The sequence below is a fragment of the Rhipicephalus sanguineus genome, chromosome 5 (genome assembly GCF_013339695.2).
Source record: "Rhipicephalus sanguineus isolate Rsan-2018 chromosome 5, BIME_Rsan_1.4, whole genome shotgun sequence".
NCBI lineage: Eukaryota > Metazoa > Arthropoda > Arachnida > Ixodida > Ixodidae > Rhipicephalus > Rhipicephalus sanguineus.
In genome coordinates this window covers 42,889,061-42,903,437 of record NC_051180.1, presented here as the reverse complement: position 1 = coordinate 42,903,437, position 14,377 = coordinate 42,889,061, and the positions used below count along the sequence as shown (strand labels likewise).

Sequence of the window (14,377 nt, the reverse complement as noted above, 5' to 3'; positions counted from 1 at the left end):
TGACGTGATTGTGTCACTGTTTAGAATGTGTTTCTTTCATTGCAATTCACAAAAATGAGCTTTTGGGTACCTGGTTGGTTTCCCGTGATGTCAGGCACATTATAGTACGTCACCAATAATTCACCTACACATGCACAATTATTTCTACAGAACATGCGAACCTTGATAAGGCTGTTCTCACACATGCAAGGAATCGCAGCGCAGATCCAAATACGCGGCCAGCTTATTCTTTCGGGAAAGCTGGTGCTCGTCCCTGATGCTATCTCCAATGTCTGCGTCATTGTATCAAACTTTCAGATGAAAGACCTCCAGCACGACCACATCGTTCGCTTCATTGGAGCTTGCATTGATCCACCGCACTGCTGTCTTGTAAAGGAGTACTGTCCTAAAGGAAGTCTTCAGGTGAGTGTTTTTAAAGCTTTCCAGCGTACTTTTTTCATAAACATTTGCCTAGCCTACTTTTTGCACAAGTGACGTAACGAGGAATGTGTGACGTTAAAAGATGAGGAAGTAGCGGACAGCGATACGGAGGATACAGACGTGGATACGGATACTTGGGGACGCGGAGAAATTACAATTGCTAGCTCGGAATCTAAATCGAATTTTCGTTCGGCATTGAAAACATTCTGCTTTGTTAAAGCATCGCTACATCCACAGCATTTGAACAGAATAATGCGGTCACTTATGCATCCCTTGAGTGAATTCTAAACTTTCATGATCTTTTCAGCAAGGCGCGTCATCATTTCCATGATTACGTTTATTCCGCATTGTATAGAATGGCGGATATCTTCTCGAACATCAAAACAAGCGGGGCTGTATCACTGTGCAACGTGTCCATGACAATGCTTTCTCGCTCAATAGAAATGGTTCTGTTGACTCAAAGATTCGTAAACCTCATTTGCCAACGCTCCGTTCATTCGCTCCTCTGAATGGTTTGTCGCCCGCCCCTTTTATTGTAACGCTCTTCCTTTCTTCTTAAGAACCGCCCAGTGAAAGCGTATTCAGTCAGCGGCCCTGAAATGGAGCGTTCCTTGGAGTGTCGAGGACCTATTTTTTGTGCATCTCTGTTTTACTGTATACCCCCTTGCAACACTGTTTGAGATCCTGATTAGTGCGCCATGTTTGCCGCGCACATTCTATACACGAAAGGAAGTGAATGCTGAGAGAACTTTCTGTGGCGGAGCGCGAATGGGTTCTTCAGCTATTCATTACTTACTTATTTCGCCCTCAATTTTTTTTCTGCATATAAATTCACAATTTTCGTCAGAGCCTTGGTGCATTCGCTGGTGTTGCTTATGCAAAGGAGAAATGTTCCTTGGCGCATTTAGATCTGCGAAATTGCGGAGAATAGGCAGATGGGTGACGGAGCTGTGAAAGCGACGCAATTGAGAGCTTTGGCGAGAGTGAAGGAGGATACAGTGTGACGTCATAATGATTTTGTTTTTCGACCTTTTATTGCTCCTTAATGTTCATTACCATTCAAGAAAAACGAAAAACAAAGCATCCGGCGTCTTAGAAAATTTCGTATTGGGTCCTTAAGTTCAACCGCATAGATGGCCGCTACGTAAACGGTGGTATTTACCATCTAAATAAAAGCTTCGGAAGACCTCTTGTTCAAAATACGCTGCAAAATTTGTCCGTAACTTTTTGTCGACATTCTCTTCGTTATTTGTGTTTTTTTTTCTTTCTGGGCCTTCACGTCTTTGTCCTTGAGTTTCGTGGTGTCTCACGAGAGACAGTGGGTCACTAGAGACGTCAGACTGATTGTGTTACTGCACGAGCGCGCCACTCCAAAGGACACATTGTGCCGGCCTCATAATCGAATTGCGCCCTCTGGGAAGCAGGCAAACAGCGTCAACGCCTCTGTCAGCCCGAGCACAAAGGGCTAAGAAGTAAGTTGGGGCCTTTCATTCGGTTTCATGGCGACGACAAATTGATTTTCAAGGCGCTGTGAGAGGCGCCGCGGTCATTGTTCCCTCTAGCTGCCTGCTTTCATGACTTACGTCCAATCACAATGAGTGAATATTTCCTTGAATCTTGTTGCTGGCCACACTCATGCGATTGTAGTGCTCTGACAGGAAAACAACTGAACTTACAAAATATATCTGAAAAATAAGCCGACTTGAGTTATTCTTCTGGTTCGGTATACGTTGATACCAGAGGAAAGGGAGCTCAGGTTAGGCACTGTACTCTTTTTATTTATTAAAAATCATCCTGTGATGACGTCAACAAATGACGGCACTATGACGTCCCATGAGAACGTCATCACATCACATCGTCTCTGGAGGAGGCACTGAAAAACTACGTGAGGTGTAGAAGCTTCCACTGCCTCTGATCCCGGAGGCAGTGGAAAACCACGTTCGGCGCAGAAAGCTTTCGAAGGGGGGAGTTGTTACGACCGACTGAAAAGAAAAAGAAGATATCGTTCGCCTTCGAACCGTCAAATGCAAATGCATGAGTGACTGTGTCACTGATTGTTCTCACGACTCAACAACAAGCCCGCATCACAGCCATTGTCGGCTGCACTAAAGCTGTTCTTTTAAAGAACAACCTTCTTGAGATGCTCACAACATCGCTGTACGCCGTCGTAGCATTGCGTGCTGAGATAGAGAGAATAAGGATGAAAGAAAGGCAGGGAGGTTAACCAGGGCTGAGCCCGGTAGGTTACATTGAACACGGGAAAGGTGGTAAGCGGAATAAAAAATAGAGAAAAGAGGAGAGAAAAGTCGCTGTTGCCGTTGACGCAACGGTAGTTTTGCGCTTGACATCACAAGCGGTGAGTCAGTCCAGTGGCTGAAACTAGAGCAGCGCATTCGTTGCTTTATGCAACTTGTATGCGCGGTCCCATGCAACCAAAATCCTGTTGAAGGTGAAGCCATGGTAGTGCTGCAAGTGTTCTCAAGGCTTCTGCAGGATTTCGAGAACTGGAGTGATGGTGTCCAGCAGTTGCAACACGTTTCGAGCTGTCAGTGTCTGCACATTGCTCAGCAGCACACGAATAGCACTCACTAGGCTGTTGTTGATGCCGACAACCTGTCTTCATCCATCAGTTCATGAGGTACCGCTGAAGTGTCCCTTACTGTCGAAGTCTAATGTCGCTCACCACGTGGACGTAGCTTTGGGAGTTCAGGCTAAGTTACAGCGGCATTGCTGGTAGAAGCTTCATTGTCCATAGACACAGCTGCGTTTGGTCTGGGTGGTAGAATCGAAGCGTCAGCTCTATTGCTAGCAGAAGCATCTTTGTCCTTAGACCCGACAGCGCTTGGCCTGAGTGGAAGAGGTGGAAGTGGTTTTGGACGTGATTCGTGTGGCAACGAGGCTTTGGAGGCTTTAGTGCACCGTCGGTGACGGGACCGTCCTCGCGTAATGGATGCAGCTGCTTCTCGGTGTGACGAGTCATCTCTAACCCTTTTCTTCAATATTGCTACCTCCCTTCGAATACCAGGGCAATCCTTCGAAGTGGTATCATGGGGCCCGTTCCAAATTGAGCATTTGAGTATCGTGGCCTCGTACGTGACCGTGTTGTGGTGCCCAGTGCATCAGGAACAAGCGGTAGCATTCCTGCACACACTACTCACGTGACCTAACTTCATGCACTTCCAGCACTGAAGCGGTTTCGGTACAAAAGGGTGAACTGCGTGTCTGAAGTGGCCCACTTTTACGTGTGATGGGAGTGGTTCGTCCTTATATAAAACCCTTATGCATCCTGACGTCCCGATACGACCATAGACTTTCTATAATGGTGTCTCCTGACGCAGGCTTGATCAGGACTGGTAGGTCGGCGTTGGTAATGGCTTCGTCAACATCATAAATTACCACACTGCTCACTTTTCCCAACGGTATATGAGATCGGACTTCCATTCCACTAAGCTCCGTAACTTCGCGCAATGTGTCTAGCGTAGTGACGTGACTGACATCAATCGATAGGATGTTCTTGCGGCTGTTCACTCTGACCTCCTTTATTTCATTTGGCACCAGTGCTGTACAGACGCCGCTTGCCGGTTCAGCCATCTCATTTTGTCACTGGCGAGAACTGGCGCGAAGAGGACGATTAATACCTCGGTATTCCGCGAAGGTCGCATTGTGGACACACTCGAATTGGCTGATGTGCTCAGAAATCGTCTCTTTGCCTTGCAGCTCCTCACCAGCTCGAAGGTGTCGTCACCAGATCCCTCAAGCCATAGGTAGGCAAAAGCATTAGAGCTCACTCAGACTCACTCAAGAAATATATTTCGCGCTGAGGGCTCACTCGGACTCAGACTCACCAAACTTTTCCTCAACTGGACTCACTCGGACTCAGGCTCACTAAACTTTTTTCTCAGACTCACGGCTTCACCTGGGTCTGAGTGAGCCTGAATGAGTGGACTCATGAGTGCGTTGGCGTAAAATGAGCTTTTTCAATCATGGTGTCAGTCCTCTTTAGCGCCAATATCTCACACAATCAGTGCTCTGCGATATGCCCTTTGATCTTCTGCCTTGAAATACGAGCTGTCATATACCAGATATCATCATTATCATATATCGGCCCAGTAAGAGCATTTGTATGAAATACGCTACTCGAGATGTTTTTATCAAGAGGATCCCATGAAAGAGTTTGCGGGGGGAGGTCATGGTACCCGTTCCCCTAACTCGCGCCTCTGATCAATAAATATTGAGGTGGTACATAAATACTAGGGTGCTGAGATATGCGTGAATAGACTTCAGTATAAACATAAGCCGATATAAGGCTGATAGTAATGCTCAATATGAGTAGATAGGACCATAAGTCGGCAACAGAAGGTGGAGCTTACTCGGACTCACTTAAGAAATATATCTTGCGCTTAGGGCTCACTCGTACTCAGACTCACCAATATTTTCCTGAACTGCACTCACTCAGACTCACTCACTCAAGTTTTCTTCAACCAGACTCACTCGGATTCACACTCACAAAAATATTACTCACCCGGATTCACTCATACTCAGACTCACGGCCTGATCTCAGTCTGAATGAGTCTGAGTGAGTCGACTCATGAGTAAGTTTGCCGACCTATGCTCACAGCTGACATAGTAGTGCATGGTGTCATCACTGTCAGTGTCGCTCTCGGCGCTGTGGCGCTTCTTGGAAGAAACACTCGTGGGCACTCCGGTGTCCTACGGTCGCGCGGGGTTGCTCCACCTCCGTCGCAGACCAGCAGGAAACCGCACTTGGCTGATGAAATGCAAATTATTCACGAAAAAGCGTGGAACTCAAACACTCAGCGTTCTTCTATAATCGTGCTGAGAATGCGCCGAGCCTATGCAGCGCTCAAAACACCGCAAGAACACCTGCGTGATAACGCGGGACGGCAGCTCATGGTTTATTAGCAGGGGCATAAGCGCACTTTGCTTCACATGCCCAGAAATCCGGAATATGAGGCGCTCTACACGCCTACGCCTTCCCTTGCCGAGCTTACATTTGGCGTTCCGTAACTGAATGGGCACCACACAAAAAAGCTTATCTCTGGAGAATGCGCCCTTATGATTTGATTCATATTGGAAAGACCCATTTATTCACAAGTATCACAAGAAAATATGAGAACAGTGACAATAGCCCTTTCAGTCACGGTGTGTACAATTGTACACATCAACTTCGAAGTCGCATCACGCACCGCGTGTTTCTTCAAATGACGTGAAACTTAGTATGCACATTCGTGGAGGCTTCCTGAGTGGACAACTAGCGCTTATTTAACTTCATTATGCTGTATGTTGCTGCAGATGATCACTTTGCTAGAGACACTACCATGTTCGACGATCGTTCGACGTGAGACGTTCCAGGAGCAACGACAACAGTATTTTTTTCTTCGCTCAAGAAGCATGCAACCAAAAAACAAACTGTGCATGCATTTTGGGCCTAATAGTTGATTCTTTTTATGCAAGGATTCAAGCTGACTGATTGCAGAATAATTAATTATTTAATTACACACTAATTAGCATTAATTACTGTAACTCGCACAAAACAACACATTCCTTCATTTTATTTCTTGGAATGTAATACTGAGTGCCTTTAAATCATGCCATGGAAATTTGATGCAATTGTAGACAGTGCATCATAATTCGTGACTCAAAGGGATAGTGAGTCAGCACTAGAATATCCAAACCGCTCACAAACATAACTCGTTTTTACTGTCGTGTGCATCCTCGTCGAAGATGCGAAGAAGTCAGCTTTTTAGGCGCGAAGCTCCTAAAGCCGTGGGGGTGTCCCTCCTAGCTCGTACGTGACCGCCTATGCCGCGCGTATGTGCCAGTGGTGATGGCAACGAAGCAGCGCGAGTGTTCTTGGCCCAGATCGTACAGGGTGACCGCAGGCGGCCCAGCCTTCCTGTGCCGCCGTTCCTGTGTTCTTCTGAGTAACTGGTGGTTTGGCGCGATCTGTTGTCGGGGTGTCGTTCGCGTGTCGGGCGGCAGTTTATTTGTGAGTTTTTGTTCTATTTTTCCCCTTTTTACTGATCTGATCGTACTGTGAGTACCTAATGTCTCTCTCCTCCCCTGGCCAGAGGTCTTTCCTCCGGACGGACTCTCTTCCCAATAATGACATGCCTGTAGAGGCTTTTTTGCGCAGTGGTATTCACAGCGTGCCAGTAGCACCAATGCCGACCAACGGGGGATTAATCCGTGTAAAGAACCCAAAGGTAATTCAGGGGGAGTTGCGGAAAGCGACCCCACACTACCAAAACATCACCGATGTCCGACAGTTTGGCAGGGGCGGAGTTCTGTGTTGCTCTACGGACCAGGCCTGTGTTTCTGACCTCTTAAAGTGCACAACGTTTGCATCCCATCCGGTGAGCCCATTTATTCCTGCTCATCTCGCTTGCGTTAAAGGCTTAGTCCGCGGTGTTGACTCGAGCCTGTGCGCTTCAGAGGTTTTGGATATGTTTTCAGCGGCCGGGGCAACATCAGTGTAACGATGCTCTCGCGTCTCTGATAATCAGAGAGTCCCCACAGAGTCGGTCATTGTGACATTTGCAGGCATAAATAGCCCACAGAGATTAAGGCATGGCCCTTAATTTATAGAGTTGAAGCACTTACTCCACGTCCACTGCAATGCGTTCAGTGTTGGCGTTATGGTCATATCATTAAGGGCTGCCGATCATCTCCTAGGTGCCGCATATGCGGAGAAGACCATGACACTAGAACATGTAATTCCCAAAGCGAAAGATGCTGTCTTTGTCAAGGTTCGCACCCTGCTGATCATGCAAACTGACTGGCGAGAGCTCAAGAGCTTCAAATTTTAGAAATCATAGGCAGCGATGCTCACGCCGTGAAGCTCGGGCTATCGTATTAGAGAGATCCTGTGGATATGCTGAAGCTGCTGCTCGGCATTCTAAAGCCATGGATGCATCTATAGGGGAAGTCGTGGCAGCTGCTGTTGAAAGGGCTATGTCGAAAGCACTGAACTCAATTTTTTTCAAATCTTTCAGGGACAATCAGACAAGTTTTGTCGGCTCAGATGTCAGAAATTTTGAAGGTTGCAGGGCGAGCATCTGCTGATAGAGGTATTCATGAGGGCATAAATGAAAAAAAACATTCATGAGGGCATAAATGAAAAAACCACGACAGAAACTGCGTCTGGCAGTTTTGCCTACACTGATTCTCCCACATTTAGTTTAGAACAGGAGGGTGGTAATAACTCTGAGACAACTTCACAAAGCATTGAAAGTATGGATTTGGACACTAGAGCCACTAAACGTCGGGCTACCCCCCACTCCCTGAAATCTGTTCTTCTACATAGATTGAAGACAAAAAAATGTCAGGATAATAGTCCACTAACGAAGGATGATTTCTTGAAAGACAACATTCTTCAGAAAGCAGTTTAGACCGCCGGCCTACCTTCAACATAGGGTCATTAAAAGTACTTCAATGGAATTGCCGCTCACTTCTTGCTGCAGCAACTGACCTGTTACAACTTTGTGCAGAACTTTCTCCTGATTTAATTCTATTGCAAGAAACCTGGTTATCTACAGAAAAAAGATTTAATCTAAATAATTATCACTGTTTTCGGTTGGATCGCCCTTCTGGTAGAGGGGGCCTAGCGTTTTTCATCTCTACGAAATTTGGCCATAGAGCGAAAATTTCATATCGGTCAACGTCGGCAGAAAGTGAAATTTTGGCATTGGACGTAGCTATTCCTGGATATACACCATTTTCCATAGTGAATGTTTATTTCCCTACAGGTGTTCTGAACACTACTTTACTTAATTCCGCAGTAGCAGCATGTTGAAAGAATATAATCATAGCAGGAGATTTCAATTCACGCCACATTTCGTAGGGTTACCGATCCGATGCGTGTGGTAAACGGTTGTTAGAATGGACCAGCTTGAATGACGTTCATTGCGCGAATTCCAGAACTCCAACGTATGTATCTGGCCTATCACGTTCTGTGATAGACCTGACCTTTTCCAGCTCGGGTTGCATTATTTCGTCCTGGTCTGCCATCACATCGGCCACAAACAGGATCACCTGCCATTATTATTTGAAATAGTGTGTCCACTTACTTCGTTAACCAAACATGTTCGAAATTATGTTAATTACAGCAAACTTAAAGATTCACTACGATCAGGCTTAAATAAACAGACAGGATTAAGAGATCAGGTAAAAGCAATTCATTTATTCATTATTTCATTATTTCATTATTTCAAGCAATTCATTACGTGACAGTAGGAAACAAGCCGAATTCAGTATGCAATCAACTAAAAATAGAACGCCTTCACCATGGTGGAACACAGACTGTGATCGCGATATAGGCGACGAAAAGCAGCTTGGAAGAAGTTACTCTACAACCAGTGCCCACGTAATTGGAAAGACCATAAATATACCGCTGCCACGTTTAGATAAACGGTTGACAAAGCAAAAGAAGATTATAACTCCAAACATTACAGCTATATGTCAGAGACCAAAAATAAGAAAGCACTCTTTAGCTTTCTGCGATGTAGAAAGACTGTTGCGCCACCAGTAAATATAGAATCGGTTTGTTTATCACCCGCAGAATTGTTGCAGTCATTGGAAGCAGTTGGGAAGGGCTTGGAAGATCGCTTTGCATTATTGTTACCCTATCCTTTGCCAGTTACAGGAAAAGCTAATGAATATAAGGCAACCACATTAGAAGAGATATCAGAAATAGTAAAGTCACTGCCAGCTTCATCTCCAGGTCCTGACAATATAACTACAGGCATGATAAAAATTTTGTTTGATTTGTCTCCCAGCGATATTCTTAACTTTATAAATTTTTCTATAGAATCCGCATGGATTCATCCCGAGTGGAAAGTCGCCAAAGTAATTCCACTACTTAAAAAACAGGGCGCTGGCTATGCAATCGACAATATTAGACCTATTTCGCTCACTTCAAACCTTGTAAAACTAATAGAGCGGGTTTTATATAGGCATATTGAAGAATGGGTAGAAGAAAATCATATATTGAGTGATTCCCAAATTGGATTCAGACCTGGGTGCTCTATATGGTGTGCACATGTTGGTCTAGAAAGCAGAATTAAGCTTGCTCGGCACAAAAAGCAGTACGCCGCACTAGTGTAGAGCACGCCATCTTGATTAATAAACTCCAAAATGATAACGTTCCTGAGTATATAATTGCATAGATACAAAATTTTTTAAGCGGACGCACATTTTATTGCTCGCAGAACGGCTTATCTTCTAAACACTACAAACACACAAGGGGAGTTCCTCAAGGATCGGTTCTCTCACCTATTTTATTTGATATATTACTAAGCTCTATTCCTTCTCACAATGACGTGCAAGTGTATGTATACGCGGACGACACTGCATTCTTTTCAGCTTCTAATGATATACTCTTGCTATATAATATTCTGCAATCATATATGAATGAGATTGAAGTGTAGCTTAGTGACCTGCACATGTCCCTTAATGTTAACAAGAGTGCTCTTCTCGCGTTCCCGTTGACTTCTCCTGTGCGAATCGCACGATGTATGGGCAGGATTTTATTCCACAGGTAGATTCATTAAAATATTTGGGCGTAACATACACTACAAATCTTAATTGGAGCCCACATATTGAGTATATTGCATCCAAAGGATTACGTGCACTTGGTTTGTTAAGGCGAATCAGCGGCGTTCGTTTTGGAATGCGTAGGAAAACATTGTTAATGATATATAGAATGTATGTCCGACCAATATTAGAGTTTGGATGTGTGTTATTCTGTGCGGGACCCGCTTATAAATTACGCCCTCTCCTAAGTATAGAACGTGAGGCATTACGGATATGTTTAGGTATTCCTAAGTTTGTAGCTAATAATATTCTTTACCATGAAACATACCTGCCGTCTCTGCAAACTAGGTTTCGTATTCTAACAGTCCAGACATTTCTAAACATCTATGCCTCCCCACAGAGACGCTTGCAATATATATTTCTTAGCGAGCCGTCCAGATTTTTTGATTGTGAGTGGTCTCGGTTACATCGTCCTCAAATAATTTTCATACAGCAGCTGTTGGAGCCGTTACAAGTAACAATGCGCGAAATAAGTTTTCCAAGTGTACTCAATCATAAAACAATAATAGAATTTGATGATATATTTCCAAAAATGCTAAACTATTGCCTATTAGATATTTAAACGGCTTGTTGAGCGACCACCTTAAGAGTCTACGGATAAGTTCAGTCATAGCCACAGATGCCTCCGTTGCAGATGAGAAGGCAGGAGTGCGCATTTATTCAACAGCATTAAACTGGTCCTTTTCTCTTCGACTGCCCAATTTTACGCCAATATTCCAGGCAGAATTAATGGCAATTATTCTGGCATTACGCAAACTCCCAGCATCTATTTCTTCAGTGGTTATATTGACCAACTCTTTGTCAGTTTGCGCTGCTTTGACAGTACCAAAGTCATCGAGCTGCCTGTCAGAATTATATACATATATGCCCAATCATGTACGCATTGTCCGTTTGGTTTGGGTACCAGGTCATACTGGAATAACTCTAAATGAAGCAGCGGACACATAGGCGGCGGCATCGATTCAGGGCCCGGTCCTGAAAAATACTATCCCAAATACTATCCCAAAATACTATCGCACGATTTCGATATTTTTGTATTCGAGATGAACACACAAGATCTTCTGTTCTAAACGGGGCAGACTTTCAGCACCTTAGGTTTCCATGGCATAGCTCATGGTGTGGCACAAGACAATTAGAAGTTACATTAACTAGATTGCGATGCAGAATTCCCTCTTCAAATTTTTACTTACACAGGCCTGGTTTTTTTCCTTCCCCTCAATGTTGTTATTGTTCGCGAGCAGAAACCATAGAGCATTTTTTCACAGAATGTCGCAGATATCAACATCTAAGGCAAAGATTTCTTGCACCTCCTTTCCGAAAACGTGGGCTTCAGCTTTCCGTAACGGCATTACTCTCCCTGGGGGCGTCGGCACTGGGTCACTGCAACAGGGACATATTTGAGGCACTAATTAACTATATAAACGAATCAAAAAGACTGCCATGCTAATATTTCTAGTACCTACTTGTTTTATTTATTTCATTTATCGTTCAGTACTTATTTAATGCTTTTATTTAACTAACTCTTTCTCTTCTTTCTTTTCTATCTCTTTAGCATTCAATTGGGAAACCGCGAACACAAATAACATTTTCGCTTACCTAAAACTATCTCTTTAGAATTATCCCCCCCCCACCCTTTTTTTTCCACTCACACATCCTACTGCCGCACGATTCGTGGCCGATCCCCCGTGGTGGGTTGTGCCATTCCTCTAGGATCAATCAATCAATCAACCCAGCGCAAGAACGAAGAAGACGTTGCAGTTCTTTCTCTGATTGATAAAGCGTGTTTGTTTGTCGTGCTCCGTGTCCTCGTCGAACCCACGTCGTTACACTGGTGGAGGTGCGGGGTAAGCTTCATGCTTGGCACTCCATCGAGGAGCCGACAATCGAGCCCGGAATCGCCACCACGCGTCGAAACACCGGCCCACCGATTCAGTCGCCGTCTGCTAGTCGCCGTCATGACCGTGTACCTCCCACCCAACCTGTCTATCGGGGACGTCAAGTCGTTTACAGACGCTGCGTTACGTGACTACGACAACAAGTACAAGAACCGTCCGTTTGTGCTGGTTGGGGACTTCAACGTGGACCTCATTGCCAATGACTGGATCGTGCAGCACATGCTTTCAAAATACGCACTCAGATGTATCCATATGAAACCTACCACGATCCGAGGGACGTGCATAGACTTAGTGTTTGCAAACTTCCCACTGCAGCCAGTACAAGAACCTCTCTCGCATCATTTCACGGACCATAAAGCCGTCATAATGAAGGGACCTCGCAATCCAGCCGCCATGACAACGACGAAATGAAAAGAACAAACGAAGAAACGAAACAACAAACAAACAAGAACAAAATAAAAGTTGATTTTGTATAATATACGCACCGTCGTACGTCTTTCTAATGATGTAATGGGCTGACTTTCACGGGAGAGTTACGGTTTACCGATGACCTCCCCCTCTCGAGCTTCGCCCACTTATCATCATTCATTCCGTGGATATGGCGTGCTTTTTTTTTAAATATCAGTAAAGGTTTGGCGATATAACTGCTATGTTTTTTTTTCTTGAAAGCTTCAATTTTTATAATCGCGACTCTCATTCAGCTCTGTAGTAAGTAACGCAGTGTTGAATGAGCGTCCACGCACAGAGGGCGCCCTTTCAAATAGCAAGAGCTAATAATCAGGAATGATCTTTGTTACCCGAGTTTCAAAGCGATCGCAGTAAAAGCAGTTCTTTGCCGCCACACATTCTGGTGTATTCTAACAGCCACCTTACATTTTCTTCTCTGAAGTGCTGTTTACGGTAACGTGAGCACAGCATTGCATCGGTGTGTGCAAATAACGCCAGCATAATGAAGTGCTCAAATGTGTTTGCAGCTCAAGTTTTACTCGGGAAGTTTGGTCGCTAGCAGGCACGTCTTGTGTAATGATACCGGCGTGCGCTCGTTTCCCAAACGAGTTGCGACTACTTCCAAGACTCCTGCTAATGATCCCCATGCCTGAAAGTGGTAGTGTCCTGCTTTCGTGGGTTATTTGGGTTTCATAACTTTGAAAGTACAAACTTCTCGACCTGCAAATGAGGACTTTTCTTAAATTTCCTAACTACACGCTGCGACATAATTAATCAAGGGTTTCTTCGTCCTTCGCGGTGTTGCGTGTCCGTTTTGCGCTGCCGTTATGATGTGTATCGTGACCCGATCTGCATTATTTCTGCTATCGAAGCGATTTTTAACAGCGGACTCATAAGGATGCTGTGAGGTCGGTTGCAACCAATTTAAAAGTTGTGCACATGGTCATCGTTAAAAAATTGTGTGTGCTTACAGCCGATGTGCGCTGCTCTAATACTGCACTTTTCCTCGGCTTCATGCGCTACAGTTTACCTGTACTGGGCAGGACCCGAAGAACAAACTTACGCGTACTCCAGTCGATTCAAGCCCAAGCACTGAGGATATGCCTTGGGCTTCCCAGATGCGCGTCCTCAGCAGCGACTGTCGTCATCGCTCGTGATCACCCCATCACAACATACATCCGCGTCGATGCTTTAAGAATGCACATAAGACATGCCGCCCGGATTCCATCACACCACCTCGCCTCACTTCCAGCTGCTAGGCCACACTCTGCATTCAGCGGAATTATTGCTTCGCATAGCGCAGTGATTCCCACGAACTTCACGCACGCAGCAAGATCGCCGTTGCCGTTGTGGTGTCTACATCCACTGGAAGCCCTGATAACCATTCCCGGTATACAAAAGAAAAAACACTCGTCATATCTGGCCCTACAGCAAGCCACTCTATTGTTTCTGCATGAAAAACACAATGGACGCCTTCACATTTATACTGACGGTTCAATTTCTCCTACAAGCTCAGCAGGGGCAGTGGTCATACCCGAGAAATCCGTCACCATAAAGTTCAAGACGTCGCACTTGACATCATCGACGGCTGCAGAACTCACCGCCATCCGTGCTGCTCTAGAGTACGTAGTGGAAGAAACGCCACAGGCATGGTCAGTCTTCTCTGACTCCAAAGCAGCGCTCCAGTGCATTATGTCCCCATATCGTCATGGACCAAATGAACAGTTAGTCGTTGACATAAGACTGCTTCATCACCGCGCCATTGAGAAGCGCCACAGCCTAATCTATCAGTGGATTCCGGGCCATTGCGGTATCTACGGAAATGACCGTGCTGATGAGGCTGCCCGATCTGCCCATGATGCTCTCCATTGTGCAGCTATACCGCTGTCAAGAACGGACGCCGCAACAAGGCTTCGTTCCCATGCACGTGAACTGACACTGGCACAGTGGAACTCGACGGAATTTACCAACGCCCGTCTTCACAACTTGGACCCGAATCT

The 14,377-nt window shown here is 45.3% G+C and overlaps 1 protein-coding gene across 1 annotated transcript in view; it reads left to right on the top strand.

The window, feature by feature from the left end:
- LOC119393555 (atrial natriuretic peptide receptor 1) overlaps positions 1 to 14,377 on the top strand; it is a 215,530-nt gene that overhangs the window by 159,065 nt on the left and 42,088 nt on the right. Inside the window, exon 11 of the mRNA XM_037660647.2 lies at positions 298 to 402. Coding sequence (XP_037516575.1) covers positions 298 to 402 — 105 coding nt within the window. The remainder of the gene's footprint in view (positions 1 to 297; positions 403 to 14,377) is intronic.